Below are 20,138 nucleotides of genomic sequence, written 5' to 3' on the forward strand. Positions count from 1 at the left end.
CACCATTGTAATGATGCACATTTAAACATCAAAGCAGGAGTTTGTGCTTTAATGTCCCGCTGCAGAGTGGGGACCTGGCTCCTTTGATAATGAAGATGTCGCGTGTGTCACGGCACACACACACACAAACGGATGCTGGCAGGTTATTACGAAATTCAGCTTCTTGATGAAAGACTCTCCTGCAGGCTAGGAGCACACTGAAAAGCCTCTCCATTCTGGTGGAATTATTAGAAATGAGACTACATGACTGTAAGCACTAAATTATGGTAATACTTACAAATGGCATCATTTGCATAGCAGTTTAAGACACAGCCACCCAGATTTTCCTCAGTGGCGTGGAGCAGGCAACAGATTAAAAATAATGGACTTGGTGAGTCTGAACTGTGTAAAAATCTATTCCAGCTACAAATGAGGCTGATTTTAGATTCCTCAGTGCAAACACAACATTGGGGCAGACCCAAATGCACGACAGGATTATGGATGGATTTCACCTTGTTAACTTAATGCAGCCTCTGAGTTATCTGAACAATTAATTTGCAACTGCAGGAAGGGTTGGATTCATAAACTGCAAAATGTCTCCAAGTCCATCAGCCTCCTGTGCAGTGCTCAAGGAGAGAAATTTCATCCTGAGGCCCAGAATCCAATGGCTCGATATCCAGAGAGCTGCTGCACATTGTGGGGTTGTTTGTGGAGACATTTTCCAGCGTGGAAAAGATCATCAGGGTCTGGTCCTTTAATTGTGCACAAAATAGTGAATAAATACTGAGCCTCCCTTTGCATCTTGTAGGGTGATTGATGATCGTAGGGACCAAATAAATTCATTTTTTACATCTGCAGGCACTAATTCAAGCTTCAGTCAGTCCGTGCAGAGCACAGAAAGTTTTGCTGCTGTAAGAATAAGTGAGTAACTTTTTGGAATATCTAGATAAAGATATCCATAATCCTTGTTAATAATGGTGTAGCTGGGCATCTCACTCCTGCTCAGAGTCAGCAGCTCAGATTCTGGAAAATCTCAACCAGACTTTTATGAACCCTTGCTGAGAGGCTCGAAATTCATGGGAAATTCTCATTATTGCTGCCACAATCCCTGGCTTAGAGGGACTTGTTGGAGGTTGGGAGAGCATCCAAGGAATGGATGTGGATATTCATATTTTCCTTAAGACTCAAACTCTCAAAACTCTTCCCTTTTAGGGCAAAGAGAACATCACCTTCCTGTCGGCATTGCCTTTTTTGTTCTTTTAACAATTCCCTTTTATACAAACTGCAGGATCCCATCCTCTTGTATAGCTATGGAATTGTAGTAAATCACTAGATTAAATTACTACTGAAATTAATTTTAGAATTATCTTTTATTACCGTGTGACTTAATTAACCACCAGGACCGACAACATGATGTGAGTTTATCTAGCAGCAAGTCTGGAAATAACAAAGATCAGGCTGGAGACCAAAAAAAAATGGGATAAACAAGAGCTGAAAATCCAGGAATAGAACAAGACCCAGGAAAAAAAAGCAGCAAATACTCTCTGAATAAGCCCTTAAAACTGGTGATAGCTACACAACCATTTCAAAACTCTCTATTAAATATCTGTCACAGGGAAAAAAAAAAAAAAGGATTTAATGCACTTGTGCAGCCCTTGCTAGAAAAATGTTTGTGTTTTACTCCTCCAGTTGAGTCCGAGGATTTTGTGTCTGTTTCTTTTCCTTTCAGGCTATAATTCAGTTAATTTTTTACAATGAGGAAATCAGAATCTTTTCAAAAGGTGACAAATCCGGACGACTTTTGGTGTGAATTCCCTAAAACAAGGTTTGGATGCCACTCGCAGGATTTTGCATTGATGGCTGTTGGCAAAATAAGAATGTAAAATGCTGGATGTTCCTTTCAATGAACCTTTTTTATTTTTTTTTGGTCAGCTTTTCAAAGTCCTGTACTAAGTAAGAGATGAATTTTGGGAATCAGGAATAGTGGGGAGTAGATTGTGTCCTGCTTGGAGGAATTCCATGCACTACGGCACACCCGGAGTTTCCACCTCTCGTTCCTTTACTGAGTTCAGCAATTCAGAGTAGGGTGTGCTTGCAAACAGATCAGGATTAAAACCAATCCATCAAAAATGTAATTTCAGAAACCTGCCACTGCCAGCACCCTCCTTTCTGACCTCCTTTGAACACAGCACAGCTTCCTAACACTGCTTTTTTCCCGATTTTTTTTTTTTTATTAATTAATCCTGGTGTAACACCTCGAGCCCACGGAGGGGGTTTTTAAGGAGCCGGTCGTGCACGTGGAATTGCAGGTGTGGTATTTTTCCAACCTGAAGAGGGCCAGAAACTCTGACACATCCCCAGAAAATGCATCTTCCAACATTTTAGCGTTTCTTTTAACTGATACCGTGTTTAATAGGCAAAGAAAAGGTGCCCAAAGAATTCAGGAGGAAATTGATGATGGGAAAGGAGCAGTGCTGGAGGTTTCTTAGCGTGAGCTGAAAAAATTCTTCCAAATAATCGAAATATTCCTCGAACCTGCAAACAACCCTTAGTTTATTAAGATCATCTGCATGTGATGAGCAAATCTGAGACGAAATAAAACAGAATTATGTCCCTGGGCTTGGTGAAACCCAGACTCTCATCCCTGAACCACAAGCAGGGGCTGTGCAAGCTGTTGGGCTGTGTGTCCTATTGATTTAATATGCTCCTAATCAGTACATAAAGCTATAGGCCTGCAGTGTTAATTTTTCATATGCTTACAAAGTACCCTTTGATTTTCTGTCACGCGTTAATTACAGCGTTTTGCCATTAAATAGGAAGCTTTGTGTAAACTAATTACTAGGTAATCATTGTCTACCGCCAGCGTGCTGTTCCTACCTTTTATTTTATTCGAAAAATGCACAGATCTCGCAGTCTGGAACCACTATACCTTCCAGCCATTAGCTCTCACTAATTCATAGCATTATTGTGCTAAGATTGTAGGAGTTGTAATTGTTGTGGTATCAGTGCTGTTAATTACCGGAGTAAACAGTTGAAATGGTGCCAAGGTCTATTGTACAAGGCAGAGGAAAAGGAGGTTTAAATGTTACTTCCACCATCTGGGGACTGGAGGAGAGGCAAATGCTAGAAAACAGCAGTGAGGCAATATCAGAACTTCAGCTCCAGGGTTTGAGGCCATATGGATCCAGAATATTTTGAATCAATTGAATTTAAGTGCCAGTTTGGAGCAATAACAGTGGGGAAGGAGAGGATAAAGCAAGAGCACTAAAGAAATCTGAAATGCCTTAATGTTGGTGCAGCCAATAAAATGCCTGCTTGGATTATTTTAAAAATGTTTGTTTTGCTGAAATCCAAAAAGTAACACATAGGCAACTCTGGGAATAAAAGGAGTTTAAGTGTGTGTTGTTTGTGAAAAACAATGCAGGTTTTGTCTGACAATTCCTGTAGCATTACAGCAATTTCCATAAAATTCCTGGGAAGTGATTGTGGGTTTTTCTATACAAGATTTGTATTTTTTTTTTCTTTCTGAAACCACATTTTTGGCATTCGTTAGAATATTTTTGTTTAGAGATGCAGAGCAGAAAGGAGAGCAAGTCACAGAAGTGTAGTAAATTTATAGAGATGGAAATGGAGAAAACTCAATTAATTGGGAGAATAATTTTCATCTGAGGGCATCGGAATTGTTTGTGCACTTGCAGAAATCTCTCTAAAATATAGGAAAATGCACTTGCAGAAATCCCACTGAAATACAGGAAAATGCCTTCAAATATTCCTGATCTCATTCTGTGTGAGAGTTAACATCCCAATGTCCTGAGCTTACAAATGCTGCCTTTGAAATAAATACAGGATTATTGTTTCCAAGAGAGATTTTTGAAGATCGTGACAATTCTCTTTTCTTTGCTCTGAAGGAAGGTGTGGGGAACCTTGAACGTGCAGGATGCACCTTGCAAAAGACACAATTTGGAATATTGATCTGGCTTAGAAAGCAAACTAACAAATAAAATAATCCTAATCTTAAATTAACATTCCGCGGATAAACAAGCAGAATTCTTTGAGGAGTTCACAGCATTTTACAGATCCTTTTTTTTTTTTCTGGCTGATTTTTGGCAGCACAGATTTGATCTTTGATTTCCCTGCATAGATTGTTTTCTGAGCAGGGATCTGGCAGCAGATTGCTGCTGCCAGCTTCGGAGCGTTTGCAGGAAATAGGAAGGATCTCTCTTCCTAAACAATCCTGGTTTATTTATTTTTTATTGGTCTGTTAGCAGATGTTGAAGTAGTTCAGGGCACAATGTAAACATGTGCTTTTCAATGGATGGTAAATAGGAAAGTGCACAATGAAAGGAGCAGTTGGGAGAGGGGGGTTTGGAACCAGGGCACAGGGGGTTTTGTGGTTTGTTTTTTTTTTTTTTTGTGTGCGTGGAGTTGAGTTTAGAATTAAAAGAAGTGCTTGACGTTTGTGTTCTGAGACCCTCAGCGTGCGGGAGCGACGGAGAAACCGCGGGCCCCATGTGGCGTTGGGAAAAAAAAAAAAATTAAAAAAAAATATAAAAAAAAAGGAGCAGCACTTGAAGGGTTTGGAGGTTTGAAAAGGAGCTCAAGCTCCTTGTTCTGGGAGCCTGGGAAGGGTTTGTGTTTGGGATTTATTGAAGCGTGGCAGATGTGCCTGAGCCCCACAAAAAAAACACAAAAAATAAATAAAATAAAAACCCCTTTGAGCGAGGCCAATCCCGGCCCCGTGGCCGCCTCGGAGCCAGGATGAGCCCAGGGAGAAGTGCAGGATCGTGGGCTCTGTGTTCTGCATCCCCCTCTCCATGGCAGGCAGCTGAAATGGGCCATTAGCTATCAGGGAAAATTGTCTTTGCTCCTTTCAGCAGATGGAGCAAATATTTTACAAAGCAATTTTACATAGGAAAAACATTTGTGTGAGGCTGTAATGAAGGCTGTTTGCCATGATGGGACCTGAGCTCTGAACGTGCTTCTCCAGCTCTGGGGAAGGCAAAATTGGCACTTCTTTTAATTTTAAAATTTGCAGTTAACAGTGAAAAGCCGGGGCTTTAAATCAAGTGGCAAACTTTAAGTAGATAGAGGGTGCTCAGTTTGCTTCCAAAGCCATTCCCTGGTTGTTTTTTTTTTTTAGATCTGCTCACTGTGGTACTTTGTGCTTCTGGCCAGGGTGCACCTATCTGAACGAGGCAAAAAAAAAAGTGTCCAACCGTTGAATTTGTAAAATTAGGAAATAATGGCAGTTATTTGGGCAGCACTCACTGGCTCCTTCCATGGTTGCTGGTGTCAGGGAGAACATCACAACGAGCTGGCCTGGACCAATTCCCGTGCAGACTGGAATAAGTTATCCCAGCTCCACTGATCACAAGGGAAAGGATGGACTTGTAAATGGTAGGAATTGTCACTGTGCCACCCAAATGGCAGAAATGGCCACAGCTCCACTGAGTGCAGCAGAGTTGTGGCACTTTTGTATTGCTCAGGAGCTCTCTGCTGATTTTATTCCTCTCTGGCCCCTCTCGGATTTACTAATTTGGAGTTTTTTTCTTCACTCTGTTTGCTTGCAAGGTCTAAATAATTTCCTTTCCGTCTGATTTTTAGCTAAAAAGCCCTGGGTCTTATGCATCTTGCTCTGCCTCCTTCTTTCCCCAGATCTTTCTTCCTATCTCTTCTTCCTATTTATTTATTTCTCTTCTCAACAGGCTTTTCTTTGCTGACTGATCTGTCTCCAGCAGATTTTCTACCACTGCCTTCAACATCTGCCACGCTTGCTCCTAATTTCTTGTTGCAACTGCCTAAGCAAACCTTTGAAAATTCATCTTGCAGAAGGGTGAGAAATTATTTCTTATTTAGTGGGGGAAAAAAAAAAAGCTGTAAATTTTTTTTTTCTTTTTTGTGCTTCTTCGTTGTTAGAAAAGGGTGCAAAACCAATTGGGAGAGATGTAAAGATTTCTACATGATATGAACAATATTTGGGCTGCTCATTTTTCCTGCTGCTAAGAAACATCAGCTGCAAGATTTGAACAAATCCTCCCTGTTTCTGTCGAGCCTGTGATCCCGGATTGTTTGGGGCCACATCAAGAAATAAAACATTGGTAGGCTCTGCTGGAGATAGTGCCCAATTTAAATGAAATTAGCCAGCTGAGCACTGATCCTTTTAAAAGGTTTGACTTCATGACTGAATGTTGGATCCAGGCTTGAATTTGCCTACTAAAACTCCCTGTAATCAGGATTATTGCCTTTTTTTAGAGCTTCTCAGTTGCAAAAAAAAAAAAAAAACAAAAAAAAAAAACCCAACCAGAATTCCAGGTGCTGATCCTTGCAGGGTGACTCCTTTCTGTGAACACTCTGTTGTTTGTTCAAGGCTTTGGAGCTCAAGGGAAGTGTGTCAGATTTTCTTGTGAATTGATTATTTCTTTAAAATCCTGCTTTGTTTCTGTTCCAGCCAGGTTTGGTGCTCACATCCTTCACACTCACCAGTGCTGGGGCTGCCCCTGGATCCCTGGAATTGTCCAGGTTGGAACCTGGGATAGTGGAATTTGTCCCTGCCCATGGAATGGGATGGGATTTAAATTCCTTCCCCAGCCAAACCACTCCAGGATTCTGTGATTTATTATCCTAAAGCAGCCACGCCTCAAATGTGCAAGAAGAACTTTGAAAAGGCAGAGAAAAAAAAAGTCCCGTGGAAGTTCTGCCTGATTTTACAGCCGGGTTAGGGAGGTTTTTTTTTTTCCACAGCCACGTGTGATCCTGCAGCTCTGAGTGAGAGACAGCTCAGAATTGTAGAATTGTTATTCTGCAAAGTTGTGTCCCAGTTTAATTGTTACACAAATTGGGCACAGCACTCCCAAATGCCTCCACATCCAGCAGAAATTCCTGGTTGGGTTGTTTTGGTTTTTTGTTTTTTTTTTTCCCCTTGTGATTTATCAAAATCTTTCAGGCAGCCACTGCCCACCCTTTGCTTTGTTTGTTTTTCTATTTCTCAATATATTTTCTCTTCTCAATACCCCAAGTCAGCAGGTCTCAGGGATGAGCTGGGAGTGACAGATGCTGAGAACTGATTTGTGGGGCAGCAATTCCAGCACATCCATCACGGTTCTCATCCTCTCTCCAAAGCCACAGGAATTTTCATGAGCCACCTCAGCCTGTGCCTTGTTGGCTCAGCAATAATTCAGCACAAATACAAACCCACACAAGGCCAATGGATATTTATTTGCTCACAGCTCTGCTGTTCCAGTCAGCTGAGCCATCCAAAACCAAAATTCCTCCTTCAAATCCTGAGCAAATGAGCAGGGTAAAGACCTGAGCTTGGGTAAATTCTGAGTTTGGAGCTCACATTTTCTCTGCTCCTTTGTTTTTGGGTTAATTGTGAGTTTGGATCTCACATTTTTTCTGCTCCTTTGTTTTTGGGTTAATTGTGAGTTTGGATCTCATGTTTTTTGTGCCCCTTTGGTTTTGGGTTAATTCAGAGCTTGGATCTCATGTTTTTTCTGCTCCTTTGTTTTTGGGTTAATTGTGAGCTTGGATCTCACATTTTTTGTGCCCCTTTGTTTTTGGGTTAATTGTGAGTTTGGATCTCACATTTTTTCTGCTCCTTTGTTTTTGGGTTAATTGTGAGCTTGGATCTCACGTTTTTTGTGCTCCTTTGTTTTTGGGTTAATTGTGAGCTTGAATCTCATGTTTTTTGTGCTCCTTTGTTTTTGGGTTAAGTCAGAGCTTGGATCTCACATTTTTTCCTGCTCCTTTGTTTTTGCCATGAGGTCGTGCTGCTTAGTGTATTGATCTACTGACTAAAACCATTTTTAACCCCTTTTTTTGTGATATTTTTGAAGTCAAGAACAGCCTTTTCACCTTATTCTATGACAGGAGCCCACATATCCCATATCAGCATCACCATCTAAGCCCCTCAATATTTTTAAGGTATTTTTTCCCCTCAATTCCATGTGGGGCAGGGACACCAATCGTCCCCATTCCTGGAAAATCCCTTTGCTGAAATCTCAAGGTGGCTGCAGGCAGGACCAGGTTTTATCCAGCTCTCCTGCATGCAGAGTTAACCCCAGATTCCCCAATTTTCCAGAGAAGCTGTGGCTGCCCCATCCCTGGCAGTGTCCAGGGTTGGATGGGGTTTGGAGCAGCCTGGGAGGGTGGCAGGGGTGGAACTGGATGGGATTTAATTTCCTTTCCCACCCAAACCACGCAGTGATTCTGATCATTGCTCCATCCTCCTCCTTCTGGTAGGCAAATCACAGTGAAGCCGTTTGGAATTTGCATTTTTGGTTACTTTACATCACGTGCTTCGTGATAAAAACCCATCTCTACAAACTCACTGCTCCGGAAAAAAAAACAGCTTTATTTATTTTTTTTTATTTTTTTTTTTTTTATTTGCTCTTCTTTATTTGCTATTTTTCTCTGCTATCCTTTATTTGCTATCAGCTGTCAGCCATAAGGTTTCCTCATGTTCCTCCAGAGCCTGAGATGAAGTGATTGTGGCCGAGGACATTGCAGGATCAGAGCAGGGCTGGTCATTATGGGGTGCTGAGGAGAGGGGATGGAAAACAGAGGAAAGAGCCCCAGGGGAGCAGGGGGAGGCTCATGAAGCAGCAAGAAAAGGAGCCTGAAGCAATCCAGTCAGGGTCCTTGCACTTTATATGCTCCTGCTCTTCTGGGACTTTGGGGAGCAGTAAAAGCAGAGCAGTTACTTGCTGTATTTAATGGGGCTGGGCTGTGTGTGTGTGATAATAAAGAATTTAAAACTAGGAAAAAAAAAAAAAAAAAAAAAGCTGCTTTAGCTGTGCAGTGACTAATCAAATTCCACCAAAGACACAGGCACTTGGGAGTTTGTTACAGATATTTTACAGATTTAAAAAGGATATCTCCTGCTTTAGAAATGCTTTTGCTTGATTATTCCTGTTTTGGTTTTTTTTTTCCTAACTAAAGGGTATTTGGGTTGATAGAAGAGCTTAAGCACAGAACCAATAAAACTATTGCTGGCATATGTGACTATTTCAATATGCTGCTTCAAAATACAAGCAATGTACAAGTTATTGACTGCTGCTATTGATCCCAAAGCAGTTACCAAGTACTTGGCATTTTCAGATGCCAGATCCAATTATTGATATAAATTATAATGCAAGAGATGCTGTGCTGAGGGAGGGCCTGGCTTTCAGGGAAGGACAGTTTGCAGGAGGAGGGAAGAAGAGCAAGCAGAAGAATTAAAAAAGGCTTCCTGACTGTGGGTAAACAGTAACCACATTTTTTTTTTTTTTTTTTTTTTTGTGCCTGTTGGAGGCCTGGTTTTTAATCACCCCACAAGCAGTTTTCATTTCTGTAGTAAAATTGCTTGTGGTTCTATTTAATTTGTTTCTGCAGGAGCTAGCTTTGGTGAAGATCTCCCAGGAGCTGCCGGGCCTTTTAGCACAGCACGTACAGCCAGTCAATGAGAAACGATTCCCTACATGGGAAAAATTCCTCCAAACATTTCTTACTCAAGGTAAATAAGACTGCAAAGTCGCTGGGAAGTGTTAGGAGGAGTAATTATGCCATATTGTCTGCCATATTCTTGTTAGTCTTGGGCCCATTTAAATATTTATCTCCTTTTATTTCTCCATTATGCTTCAAATGTTCATTTACCAATGAATTATAGGCCACTGTTCTATCATTCATTTGTCCTGTGCAAGCTTTTAATCCATATTAATCCTGGATTCTGAATCCACAAGCAGCAGCTCCTTCATCCTTGGGTGCTGCACCCAAGGCTGTCACATTTGGGGAAAAGGTTTTAGGGAATTCCAGCACGTGAGGTAAATGTGAGAATATTTAATACATGGATTTCTTTGGGGGTTTCTTTGTGGAAGAGACAAGGATGAATCAAAGCCTTGAAGGTATTTTTCTTTTTAAATGATGCCACTTAACACATCTAATACTAATTTTATTCCACAGCAGTTTATCCCAACAAATTGGCTTATGGCATTATATGCAATGAAAAGGCAAATCCGGAATACCAAGCAGTTCTCCTGGTGATTTTGCTGTGGAAAACCATGCTGGAAGTTGTTATTTCCGTGCCAAATTCCTCTTGTGGGTGAATGGCACAGGCAGACTTTTATCTAAAACCATTACATGGATGGGAGTCTCCAAGATGAGCTCCCAGCAGGAGTTTCCATATCCCCCCAAATCCCCCCAATGCATTTCCCAGCTGTTCTGGGGCTGGTGTGGAGCTGCATTCATTCCTGTTTTCCCAGGCAGCTCTGGGATTTATCCCAGAGTGAAAAGTCACTCATTCAACTCCTTTTTCCTCCAAGAGATTGGAGAAAGATTCCAAGGAGGAATCGAGGAGGATTCTGGCTCTGCTGCTCCCCCCTTGCACTGCTCCATTTGCTGGATCTCCAATCCCCCCCTGCAGCTCCGTCCTGTGCCCTCTGAAGGGCAGCACTCGTGGATTGGATCCCGAGGGAATTCCTTTCTAATTCCAGGTGGAGTGATCGAAGCTTTCCCCTCCTCAGCCGACATCAGCAACGTGACAGTGGATCTGCTGATAGAGCCGACAGGGGAGGTGACCCTGGTGGCATCTGGGGATCAGCTCCACGCTGAGGGGCCCCTCACATCTTCTGGCACCACCATCCCGCAGCGTTCCGTGCATCCAGACGTTCTTCGAGTTCTCTGCTTGAAAATCGGGGAGGCCTGTAAATCCAAAGGGGTGCTTGGCTACTTCTCCGTGGATTTTGTGGCTTTCACCCATCCCCAAACGAGGGAGCAGCAGGTTGGTGACCTCACCTGTCCCCCTGTGACTGACAAATTCCAACTTCCCTGTGGAACCCCCCAAAAAAATATCAGGACAAAGCTTTGCCCTTGGAACAAACCGTTTCCAAACTCTGGGGCAGGTGAGCTGAGGAAAGCCCGTGGATATTCTAACAGAATCAAATATAAACCTGATCCATTTCCTTATTTTTCACTCTCCTGACATTGTTTTCTGCTGGAATCTTCACTGAGGACCTCAGAGTTTAGGATGTGTTTGACTGTAGAAGGGAACATCCCTGGATTTTAGGGCTGTGGGGAACTTGGAGGTTTTTGGTAACTGACAGCACTGCAGGGTGGCTGTGCTGAACCAGAGAATCAGAATCATCATGGAATGCTTTGGGTAGGAAGGAACTTGAAAAATAATCTCATTCTAACACCTTCCACTATTCCAGCTTTCTCCAAACTCCCTCCAGCCTGGCCTTGGATATTCCCAGGGATCCAGGGGCAGCCCCAGCTTCTCTGGGCACCCTGTGCCAGGGCCTCACCATCCTCCCAGAATTTGTGAGCTCTGGCATTCAGATCCCACTTATATTTGACTCCCACAATGGGTGTACACAGGCTTTGCAGTCAGAACTCTGGATAAGACATGTTGGACAAGTTCCGTGGAAATTTGCTTTAAAAATATTTAGGGGTGACATTCTCACCCATGGAAATGCAGGAATGCTTCCTGGGTTATTAAGGTTGTGACATTTCCTGGCACAAACAAGGACACATTAAATCCTTCATTGATTCTTGTGGCTTCTTAGAATTCCTCTCTGCTCCATCTTGGTTTTCTTCCCTTGTTCCCAGCTGATTTTTTTACCTTACCATTTCCTATGTTTATCAGCATGTACCACAACTTTAACATTATTTAAGCACAGGTTTTTAAATTTAACTGGATGTGGAGGCAATTAATGAGGCCATCTGTCTTGGGAGAGAGAGAGGGAGATCACACAAAGGCTTGTGTTCCTGAAAGCACCATTTTTTTGGCAAACAAGAAATCCATTTGCTCACTTATTTCACGAGTGTCCACTTGAATGCAGTGGGTGGGAGGCTCAGATGCATTTCCTGGAAGTGCAGGGTACTCAGGAATTCTTTCCAAGTGTGTTTTTTACAGAAAATAATGATCTTTGCAGCACTAGGAGCAAAGGATGGATGAGGAACAATGTGTGTTGTCACACAGCTCGCTGGGAGCACGGAGAGAGATCCAAAGGGGCAGGGAAAGCTCCACAAAAAAATTCCCTTTTTGCCTCAGGAATCTCTTTCCATCTCAGTTCCAGGCACCTGTGCCTTGATGCTGAGGGGGAGGGAGATGGGAGAGGCTGTTTGCTGTTTTCAGTGTCTCGGGGAAGAAGTGGAGAAGCATAATTTGGAGTGAATCATTTCTGATTCCCACTTTTTTTTTTTTCCACGATGATCATTCCAAGCAAAACCTTGGCCCCTCCGAGTGAAATCCTGGTGCTGACTGTTGGGAGATGCACCCAGATAAATCCTCTGGGTCGAGTGGGAATATTTAAACACTTCAGCTTCCTTCCAGAAGAATTTGGAGAAGCAGGATCCTAAACCACCTTTCCCATGGCTTTTGCTCAGCCCCAGCCTTTCCCAGCAGGATCAACTGCTGGGGTTGGACAATTCCCACGGAGTCCCAAGTTCTCTCCAGACAGAGCAGAACACATTTTTTAATATTTTAATTTCCCAACGAGAGCCACGCTGTTGTCACCAACCATCTCCCACCCCCTGTATCCAGCAGGACAGAGGCCTAAAATGGAATTTTTTTTTTTTTTTGGGCGAGCCCCAGCCCATGCCAGCAGCAGCCACGAGATGGCAGCTGGAGGAGAGATCCTGCAGCACTGCCCGAATCAATCCTCGTGCAGAGAGGGTTGAAAAGTCATAAAAACCACTCGCTCTCTTTCCAACAGCCCCAGCTGCATTAATATTTTACTAATTGGCATTTTTACGGTATCACTCAAGCACTTCTTTAAAAAAAAAAAAAAAAAAGAGCATGGGTGCTCTTTACAATAATGCAGCCATGGGTACCAGCTGCAGATTAAACAGTTAAAGCAGACAGAGCCGAGCTGTAATTTAGTAACTCTTTAAGAATTTATGTTTCTTTCCCTTCTCAAGTTTACATTCTAAAGCCGAAGCGTTTTTATGGAAGCTGTAAAGAATTGCAGCATAATTGTGACTTTATTCACTGGAGATGTCTTCACCACAGAGTGCCAGCTCTGGAGCTGTGTGTGCCAAAGGAAGCTCCCCTGGAAGTCAATATTTCCTTGGATAAACAGCCAGCAAGTCTTGCAGGAATGTATTTCTAACTCTGGGGGGGATTCTGGAGGTTCCTAATCTGTTTTCTGCTTAGCTTGAACCTAAATCTATCTAAAATTTTAACTGCTGCCTCTACCTCCTACCCTTTGAAAATCAAATATCAGTTCTAGGCTGTTCTGTTTCAGTTTCGTTTCTGAACAGAAATTCTGAAAATGCCCACGTTTCACATGAAAACTCCTTGTGTTCTGCTAATCTTCCATGCAATCCTGTCAGGATTTGACATTTACAATTACATGTGCCCTGTTCGTGTCAGAAAATGGGGATGGGCTCAATAATGATGTTTGTTCATCTGTAGGATTTTCTCATTCTTTCTTTAAACTTTGCACAGGTCATGTCCTAAGAGCTCCTGATTTACTGGAGATGATTTATCTGGTCAGGCCCTGTGTTCTCCCAGTTCTGTAGCAGCACAAAGGGGATTTAAAGGACATTTTGGTGTTTCCATGGCAAAAGGGAATCCCCTGCTAGGATAAAGCTGGAAAATCTTGTGCCATCTGATCCTCCTTCCTTTCTCCCCCACCTTAGGGATGTTCTAGGACACATCCAGGGCAGGAGGGGGGGGACATGGCCACAATCAAAGTGTTCTCAGAGAGCCCTGAGCCAGGAAAACGATCCTTGGGGGTGATCCCAGCTGGCACCAAGGAGTGACCATTTGGCTGCTCTGAGTTCCAACAGGGGTGCTTCAGCCCCAGGCTCAGGGATGAAAGGAGAGGAGCTGGACATGTGGCTTCCAGCCATGTTTGCCTTCCTCCTCCTCCTCCTCCTCCTCCTCCTCCTCCTCCTCCTCCTCCTCCTCCTCCCCACAGCTTGTATTGGAAAGTGCGAAATTTTACATATAAATTTTATAAATTATATGAATATAAATTTAAAAGGAAAAATTGCAATGACTTTATCTAAGGAGAAGATGAAGTTTAAGGAGGTTTTGGAGCTCTCTGCTGCAGTTACAGCAGGGGAGGGGATTCACCCCTTCCTTCATCCCCCCTCTAGATCCAAACTCTTCCATTTGTGGATTTCAACAGAGATCAGTCTGAGATGATAAAACCATACCCAAAAACTCCTTTTAATCCCCTCTGGAAGCAAACAGAAACTCCTTCAACCAATATTTGTTCAATCTCCTGATTTCCAGCACGAAAAGTCGCTGTGCTAAAATCTTTTTTTCTCTCTTTTTCCCAACCCCTTCCTTGGGCAAGGGGGAATCCAGGAGAGCTCCTGCCCTTCCCAGAGCAGCCCCTGGGCAGGTGCCAGCGGGCACTGGAGCCAGGCTGGCATGCTGGGCCTTTGTTGAGGTGATTTGAAATGGATCACACGAGTAATTAATGGGTTTTTCTCCCCATCTGACACTCGAACAATGCCACTTGCACGTGTGGTAATTGTAGGCACTGACCAGGTGGGATTTGGGGAGTAACTCGTGCTCATTGTAGGGTTTGTGTGAATCCCTGGGAGGGTGCAATGAATTTATCCACTGCTGATGGCTGCTGAGCTTTGCCAGGTTGCTTTTTTAATGTTTTATCTGCTGGTAAATCCTCAGCCCATTTCCCTGCATTTTGCTCTGGGACTCATTTCAGTCTCAGGGATGCTTTTGCTTGACCTTTTTTATGGTCGCCCTTCAGTGCAGCTTTTTTGCCTCCTGCAGCTCTGTTTGTGCTCAGCAAAGCTTCCAGGTGTGGATTTTGAGGTCAGGTCTAATATCAGGGTCTGGATTAAGAGCAAACATTTCACTTGGAGCCAGTGAACAGCCCTCAGATATCCAAGATTTTCAGTCCCTCGTGCAGCTTTGCCACTTTTTATCTGAGGGCAGAGTTTGAATTGAGAGTGTAAAACCCAGCTCAGACAAGATCTGGGACATATTGACACAGATTTGCTGATAATATTTATCCAAATTAATGGAACACTACCACAATATGAACAGTTTATAATTATTGTTTGGCTCATTGGAAGGGTTAGCACATGCTGGAAAAGGAGAAATGGACAGCAAAGTCCTTCCTGTCTCTCAGAAGTGATGATAAACAATAAATTATTGAAGAAAATTAAGTAGTATAATTGGGGAACCTTCCCCTATTACTAAGCAAAGGCAGCCATTAGCATCCAATTTGCATTTTAGACCGTGCAGCAGGAAATATTTAAGTTGACAAATAGGATCTTTAATACAGCAACAGATACTTGGCAGTTAGATATTAACAACTGTTACTGGGGTGATTTATTCCCCATTATCCAAAGGGCATTACTCTGTGCATATGATTCTGAAATTAACTCCAGTTTTCCAAGAGGCCTTGGCTGCCTGACCCCTTTAATATCCTCATAATGAGTCCATTTACCACGGCAGGGCTGAGGGAAGTTGTTCACTGGCAGATTTGTTTTAAGGGGTGCTCTGTAGGGCAGACCTTGGTGTGTGGGAGCGTTGCTCATGGCAGGGGAGGCACAGGGATTTCTTCATTGGCAAAAACTCCTGGGAAAACCAGGTTGTGGTTGTTGGGGTGGAGGAGCCTTGCAGGAGCAATCCATGGTGCTTCCCTCAGCCTCCTGAGTCCTCCCTGGGAGGTTTTTATTTCCTGCAGTTACACAGGAGTTCTGCCTGTTCCTGCTTGGAAGTGGTTTGTGGAATCCCAGAATGGTTTGGGTGGGAAGGGACCTTCAATCCCACCCAGTGGGAAAATTCCCACCATGCCAGGATGCTCCAAACCCTGTCTGGGACACTTCCAGGGATCCAGGGGCAGCCACAGCTGCTCTGTGCCAGGGCCTCCCCACCCTCCCAGGCAGGAATTCCTTCCTCACATCCTCATCACTGCCAGCCCTGCCCCAGCACCAGGAAGCCAAAAGCAGGAATGCCAAAACAGGACAAAAAAAGGGCAGAGATGTTCCTTCACAATTGCTGGATTTTACTCTTCTTGTTGTTCTATTTAATTTCTTTGAATGCCTCTCTTTGTTTTAATTAGGTGTGGGCAACAGACCTTGACCTTTGCTACAGTGACCAGCTGGCCCTGACCCAGCTCCTGTTGTACATGACAGATGGAAACCTGGATTGTGGCTCCAGCCCCCTGCAAGGACCTCTGGGGACAAAGGGAAGCAAAAGCCAACGGGTCCAGCACGAGGGGACAAAACCTGTAAGCAGTGGTGTGATCCCAAAAATAATCATCCATGGAACCACCAGTTCATCTGTTCTAGAGCAGCTGAGTGTGCTCCCTTCAGGCTTTAAACTGCTGCTCTTGGGGTTTTTTAGGTTCATAAAGTCACGGGATTCCAGCACAGTTCAGAGTTAAAGTGGAGCTGTCCCATCCCTGGCAGTGCCCAGTTTGGAGGATGCCAGCCTGGGATGGTGGGAGGTGTCCCTGCCCACGGCAGGGAGAGGGATGGGATGAGCTTTAAGGTCCTTTCCAACCCAAATCTTCTGGGATTCTATAAAATGGGAAGAACAGCCTTTAGAAAAGTCACCCTAAGAAATGTGTGTGTGTGTGTCTGTGTACATCCACACGTGGGTAAAAAACAATTTGCCATATTTTGACAGAAGATTCACAGCTCCCCTTTTTTTTTTTTTCCATCCAGACAGGAGGGAATGTATCACCATTCCAAAAATGTCACGGGGCTGTAATTTAGAGGTTAACGAGCTCTTGATCCATTGTTCTCGTCAAGCAACCACTTTTAGTTGGAGAGAAGTAAATTAGATCTGATTAGTCCCAGTAGTCCAGGTTTTAGAAATGAAAAGTAATCAAGTAGCAACTTTTTTTTTTTTTAATTAAAATTCCGTCAGAATTAACATAAATTGTCGTTATATGCTTTATTTTTAATCCTTCCTGTATTTCTGAGATTTTTATCTCTTGAAGAGTTAACTACAAGACTGCAGTCTCCCAGGAAAAGAGAAAAAGAAACAAACCAAAGAGACAAATGTTTTTACTGCACATGATCTGTAATGAATGATTAAGTAAAACACTTTGTGTAAAATTATGATGTTAATAATGATTCTGTCCCTTTTAATTTATTAGATATTCTCCATGCTGGTAGGTTTGATTTTGATAAAACTGAGCAGCCCCGGAGTTTGTGCGAGGATTTTATTTTTAGAACTCCCTTCTTTGAAAGAACAAATTTCCTAGATACTGCTGCTCCTGTAATTATGTACAAAACCAATCACTCATTATAGTTAGGATACATTATCTTCTAGACAGATGAGGCTAAATAAGCAACACATTAATAATTCATCCTGCAGTTCATTATGCATGTGTATGCATGCTTTGTAGCTGAAATAAGCACCTCATCAACCTGATGCCAACCCTTAAACAATAGTTCTGTGTTATTGCAGCCACATTCAAGTTTACGCTTGTTAAACTGCTGCTTGGATTATTTTATCAAGCATTCATTTATTTGTGGTCCCCTACTGCAGAGAAACAGATTTTGGAAGCTCCTTTTTTAAGTTAATGACTTGAGCAATGGGTGTTATTAATTCTCAGAATATTATAAACATGATTAATTTTCAGGCGGAGATGTATTAGATCGGGATTTCAGCTATGTCAACTGAAATGAGTCAATGTCAAAACAAATATCATTTTAGGGAAAATACTGTCAATTACAGGCTTTGATGTGCAGTGTCCCTGCTCCCAGGGAACAGTCCAGAATTGAAAAAAAAGCACCAGGGAAGGCCTGGTTTAGAAGAGCTCTGCTCAGAGCTCCTCAAAACAACATCTCTGTTCTTCTGAGCCATGCTGAGGGCTTAAACTTGATGTAGCACTGAAGGGGGGAGAGAGAGGGCAGGGTCGGGTGGGATTTGGGGAATTAATTCCTCCCTGGGAGGGTGGGCAAGCCTTGGCACAGGGTGCCCAGAGCCCCTGGATTCCCTGGGAATGTCCGAGGCCAGGCTTGGCCAGTGAGCACTGAAAATGTGGAAATACCAAATTGTGGTTCACAGAGAGCAATTCTGTGACTTTGTCATGCAGGGGTTTAATGGAATTGTTTGTGTCCTGCAGAGCCCGTGAGGAACAGGAATTCCTGCAAGTGGAGGCTGCTCCACACTGAGTTCACTGGCAAAAAGCCATTTACAGAATCCCAGAATCCCAGCCTGGTTTGGGTGGGAGCTTTAAACTCATCCCATCCCAACCCTGCCATGACAGGGACACCTCCCACTGTCCCAATGTCCAACCTGGCCTTGGGACACTCCAGGGATCCAGGGGCAGCCACAGCAAATCTGGGAATTCCATCCCAGATCTCCCCACCCTGAGAGGGAACAATTCCACCCCAACACCCACCTAAGCCCACCCTCCATGAGTCTGAAGCCATTTGTCCTGTCCCTCCATCCCCCCTGCAAAGGCAGTGATTTATTTACCATTCAGATGTTGGGCTCTGATATAAATGGATGTGGAAAATGAGGAATTCTGTGTTATTCCTGCAGCCCTCCCCAAGCAGCCCCCTGTGTGCTGTGGCCAGCAGCCAGCTGAGGCATTCCAGCCTCTCAGGGATCTCCTACAACCTCCTCCTGCACACCTGTAAAACTCGTGGGGTTGGATTTGACCTGCAGGTATGAAAAGGGGGGGGGAAAAGATGAGAAAATGGGATGGTCAGGATTTTGTGTGTGAATTTGAACGTGGTAAAAATCAGTTCTAAAACGAGAAGAGTGGGATTCCGGGTCTAGCAATGTAAATCATAAATCATGGAATTGTTAAGGTTGACAAAAACTTTTAAGATCATCCAACCCACCACCCCCATGTTCACCACTAAACCAAGTCCTCAAGTGCCACAGACTCCTGCTTTTCTTTCAGTTTAAATGTGTGTAAGACTTTTAGGGATTAACCTGCTTCTTGATAAAAATAACTAATAACTAATAATAATAAGGAGAGAATTTGTAAAGATTCTTTTGACCACCTCTTACTGCTTTGAAACCCAAATATTTGCTGTGGAATAGACTCTGCTGTATTTATTGTATTCTCTACAATAAGTTAGAGCAATAATCTGGTTAAACTGAACAATAACTCCTCACACACAATTTCAAACCAGCTCTCCTTAGTTTGGGTGTGTCCTTAGTGTAACACATTTCTTACAACCACCACTGTTTTAGGAATAAATTAAGCAATTTTGTCTTAATTAACAGGAAAAACAGGGAACGGTTTTCGTGTTGTATGAAGACCAGAAGCGACACAGCCTGGGAATGGTGTAAGTGAGGATTGTCCCTAACCAGGGTGACACAGGGCTGGGGACACTGGGACACAGACTGGGAATATTGTGAGGATTGTCCCTAACCAGGGTGACACAGAGCTGGGACACAGACTGGGAATATTGTGAGGATTGTCCCTAACCCAGGGTGACACAGGGCTGGGACACAGACTGGGAATATTGTGAGGATTGTCCCTAACCCAGGGTGACACAGAGCTGGGACACTGGGACACAGACTGGGAATATTGTGAGGATTGTCCCTAACCCAGGGTGACACAGGGCTGGGACACAGACTGGGAATATTGTGAGGATTGTCCCTAACCCAGGGTGACACAGGGCTGGGATACAGATTGGGAATGGTGTGAGGATTGTCCCTAACCAGGGTGACACAGGGCTGGGGACACTCTGGGTGTGCAGGGGTGACACTGGAGCAGCTCTGCCAAAGGCCAGGCAGGGAATGAACAGCCTGGACACCTGAGTGTCACCTCCTGCTCACAGAAATGTCCTCGCTGCTCCCAGGATTGGCCTTGGGCAGAGTTTTTGGGAGCCTTTAAGCATTTCAGTCATAAAAGAAGGGCAGGAATTGTTTAATATTATTCATTTTTATACTGAAAAATACTTTGCCTGTTAAATAAACAATTTTTTTTCCACTTCTCTCCAAAAAAATCTTTTCCCAAACCAATTTTTTTTTAAAAATCCACTTCAATTTGTTTCCTAAAAAGAAAAAAAAAAAATTCAAAAGTTTCCTCCCAAATGTACCCTAAACCAAAACAAACCCATTGTTACAAAGCTGACTTCCACGAGGCAAAGGAGGGTGAATTTAATGCCTTTTTTAGATTGTCCTTGCCCAAGTTTCCTGCCCAAATCAGGTGCAATAAGTGAGGAGCTGCAGCGTTCTGCTCTCAGCCTGCTCTGTATTCCTGGGATGCTGC

The 20,138-nt window shown here is 43.4% G+C and overlaps 1 protein-coding gene across 18 annotated transcripts in view; it reads left to right on the plus strand.

Moving 5' to 3' along the window:
- The window catches only part of IQCH (IQ motif containing H), a 53,923-nt gene that overhangs the window by 29,059 nt on the left and 4,726 nt on the right, over nucleotides 1-20,138 (plus strand). For 17 of the 18 annotated variants that reach the window (XM_088172711.1, XM_088172708.1, XM_088172715.1 and 14 more), the window contains 5 exons: nucleotides 9,352-9,472; nucleotides 10,449-10,735; nucleotides 16,008-16,175; nucleotides 18,449-18,574; nucleotides 19,145-19,206. In XM_088172711.1, the coding sequence (XP_088028837.1) occupies nucleotides 9,352-9,472; nucleotides 10,449-10,735; nucleotides 16,008-16,175; nucleotides 18,449-18,574; nucleotides 19,145-19,206 (764 nt within the window). The remainder of the gene's footprint in view (nucleotides 1-9,351; nucleotides 9,473-10,448; nucleotides 10,736-16,007; nucleotides 16,176-18,448; nucleotides 18,575-19,144; nucleotides 19,207-20,138) is intronic. The other variant, XM_088172716.1, reaches the window with a different exon arrangement.

This window comes from Sturnus vulgaris, chromosome 13 (genome assembly GCF_052056855.1).
Source record: "Sturnus vulgaris isolate bStuVul1 chromosome 13, bStuVul1.hap1, whole genome shotgun sequence".
Classification (NCBI taxonomy): Eukaryota; Metazoa; Chordata; class Aves; order Passeriformes; family Sturnidae; genus Sturnus; species Sturnus vulgaris.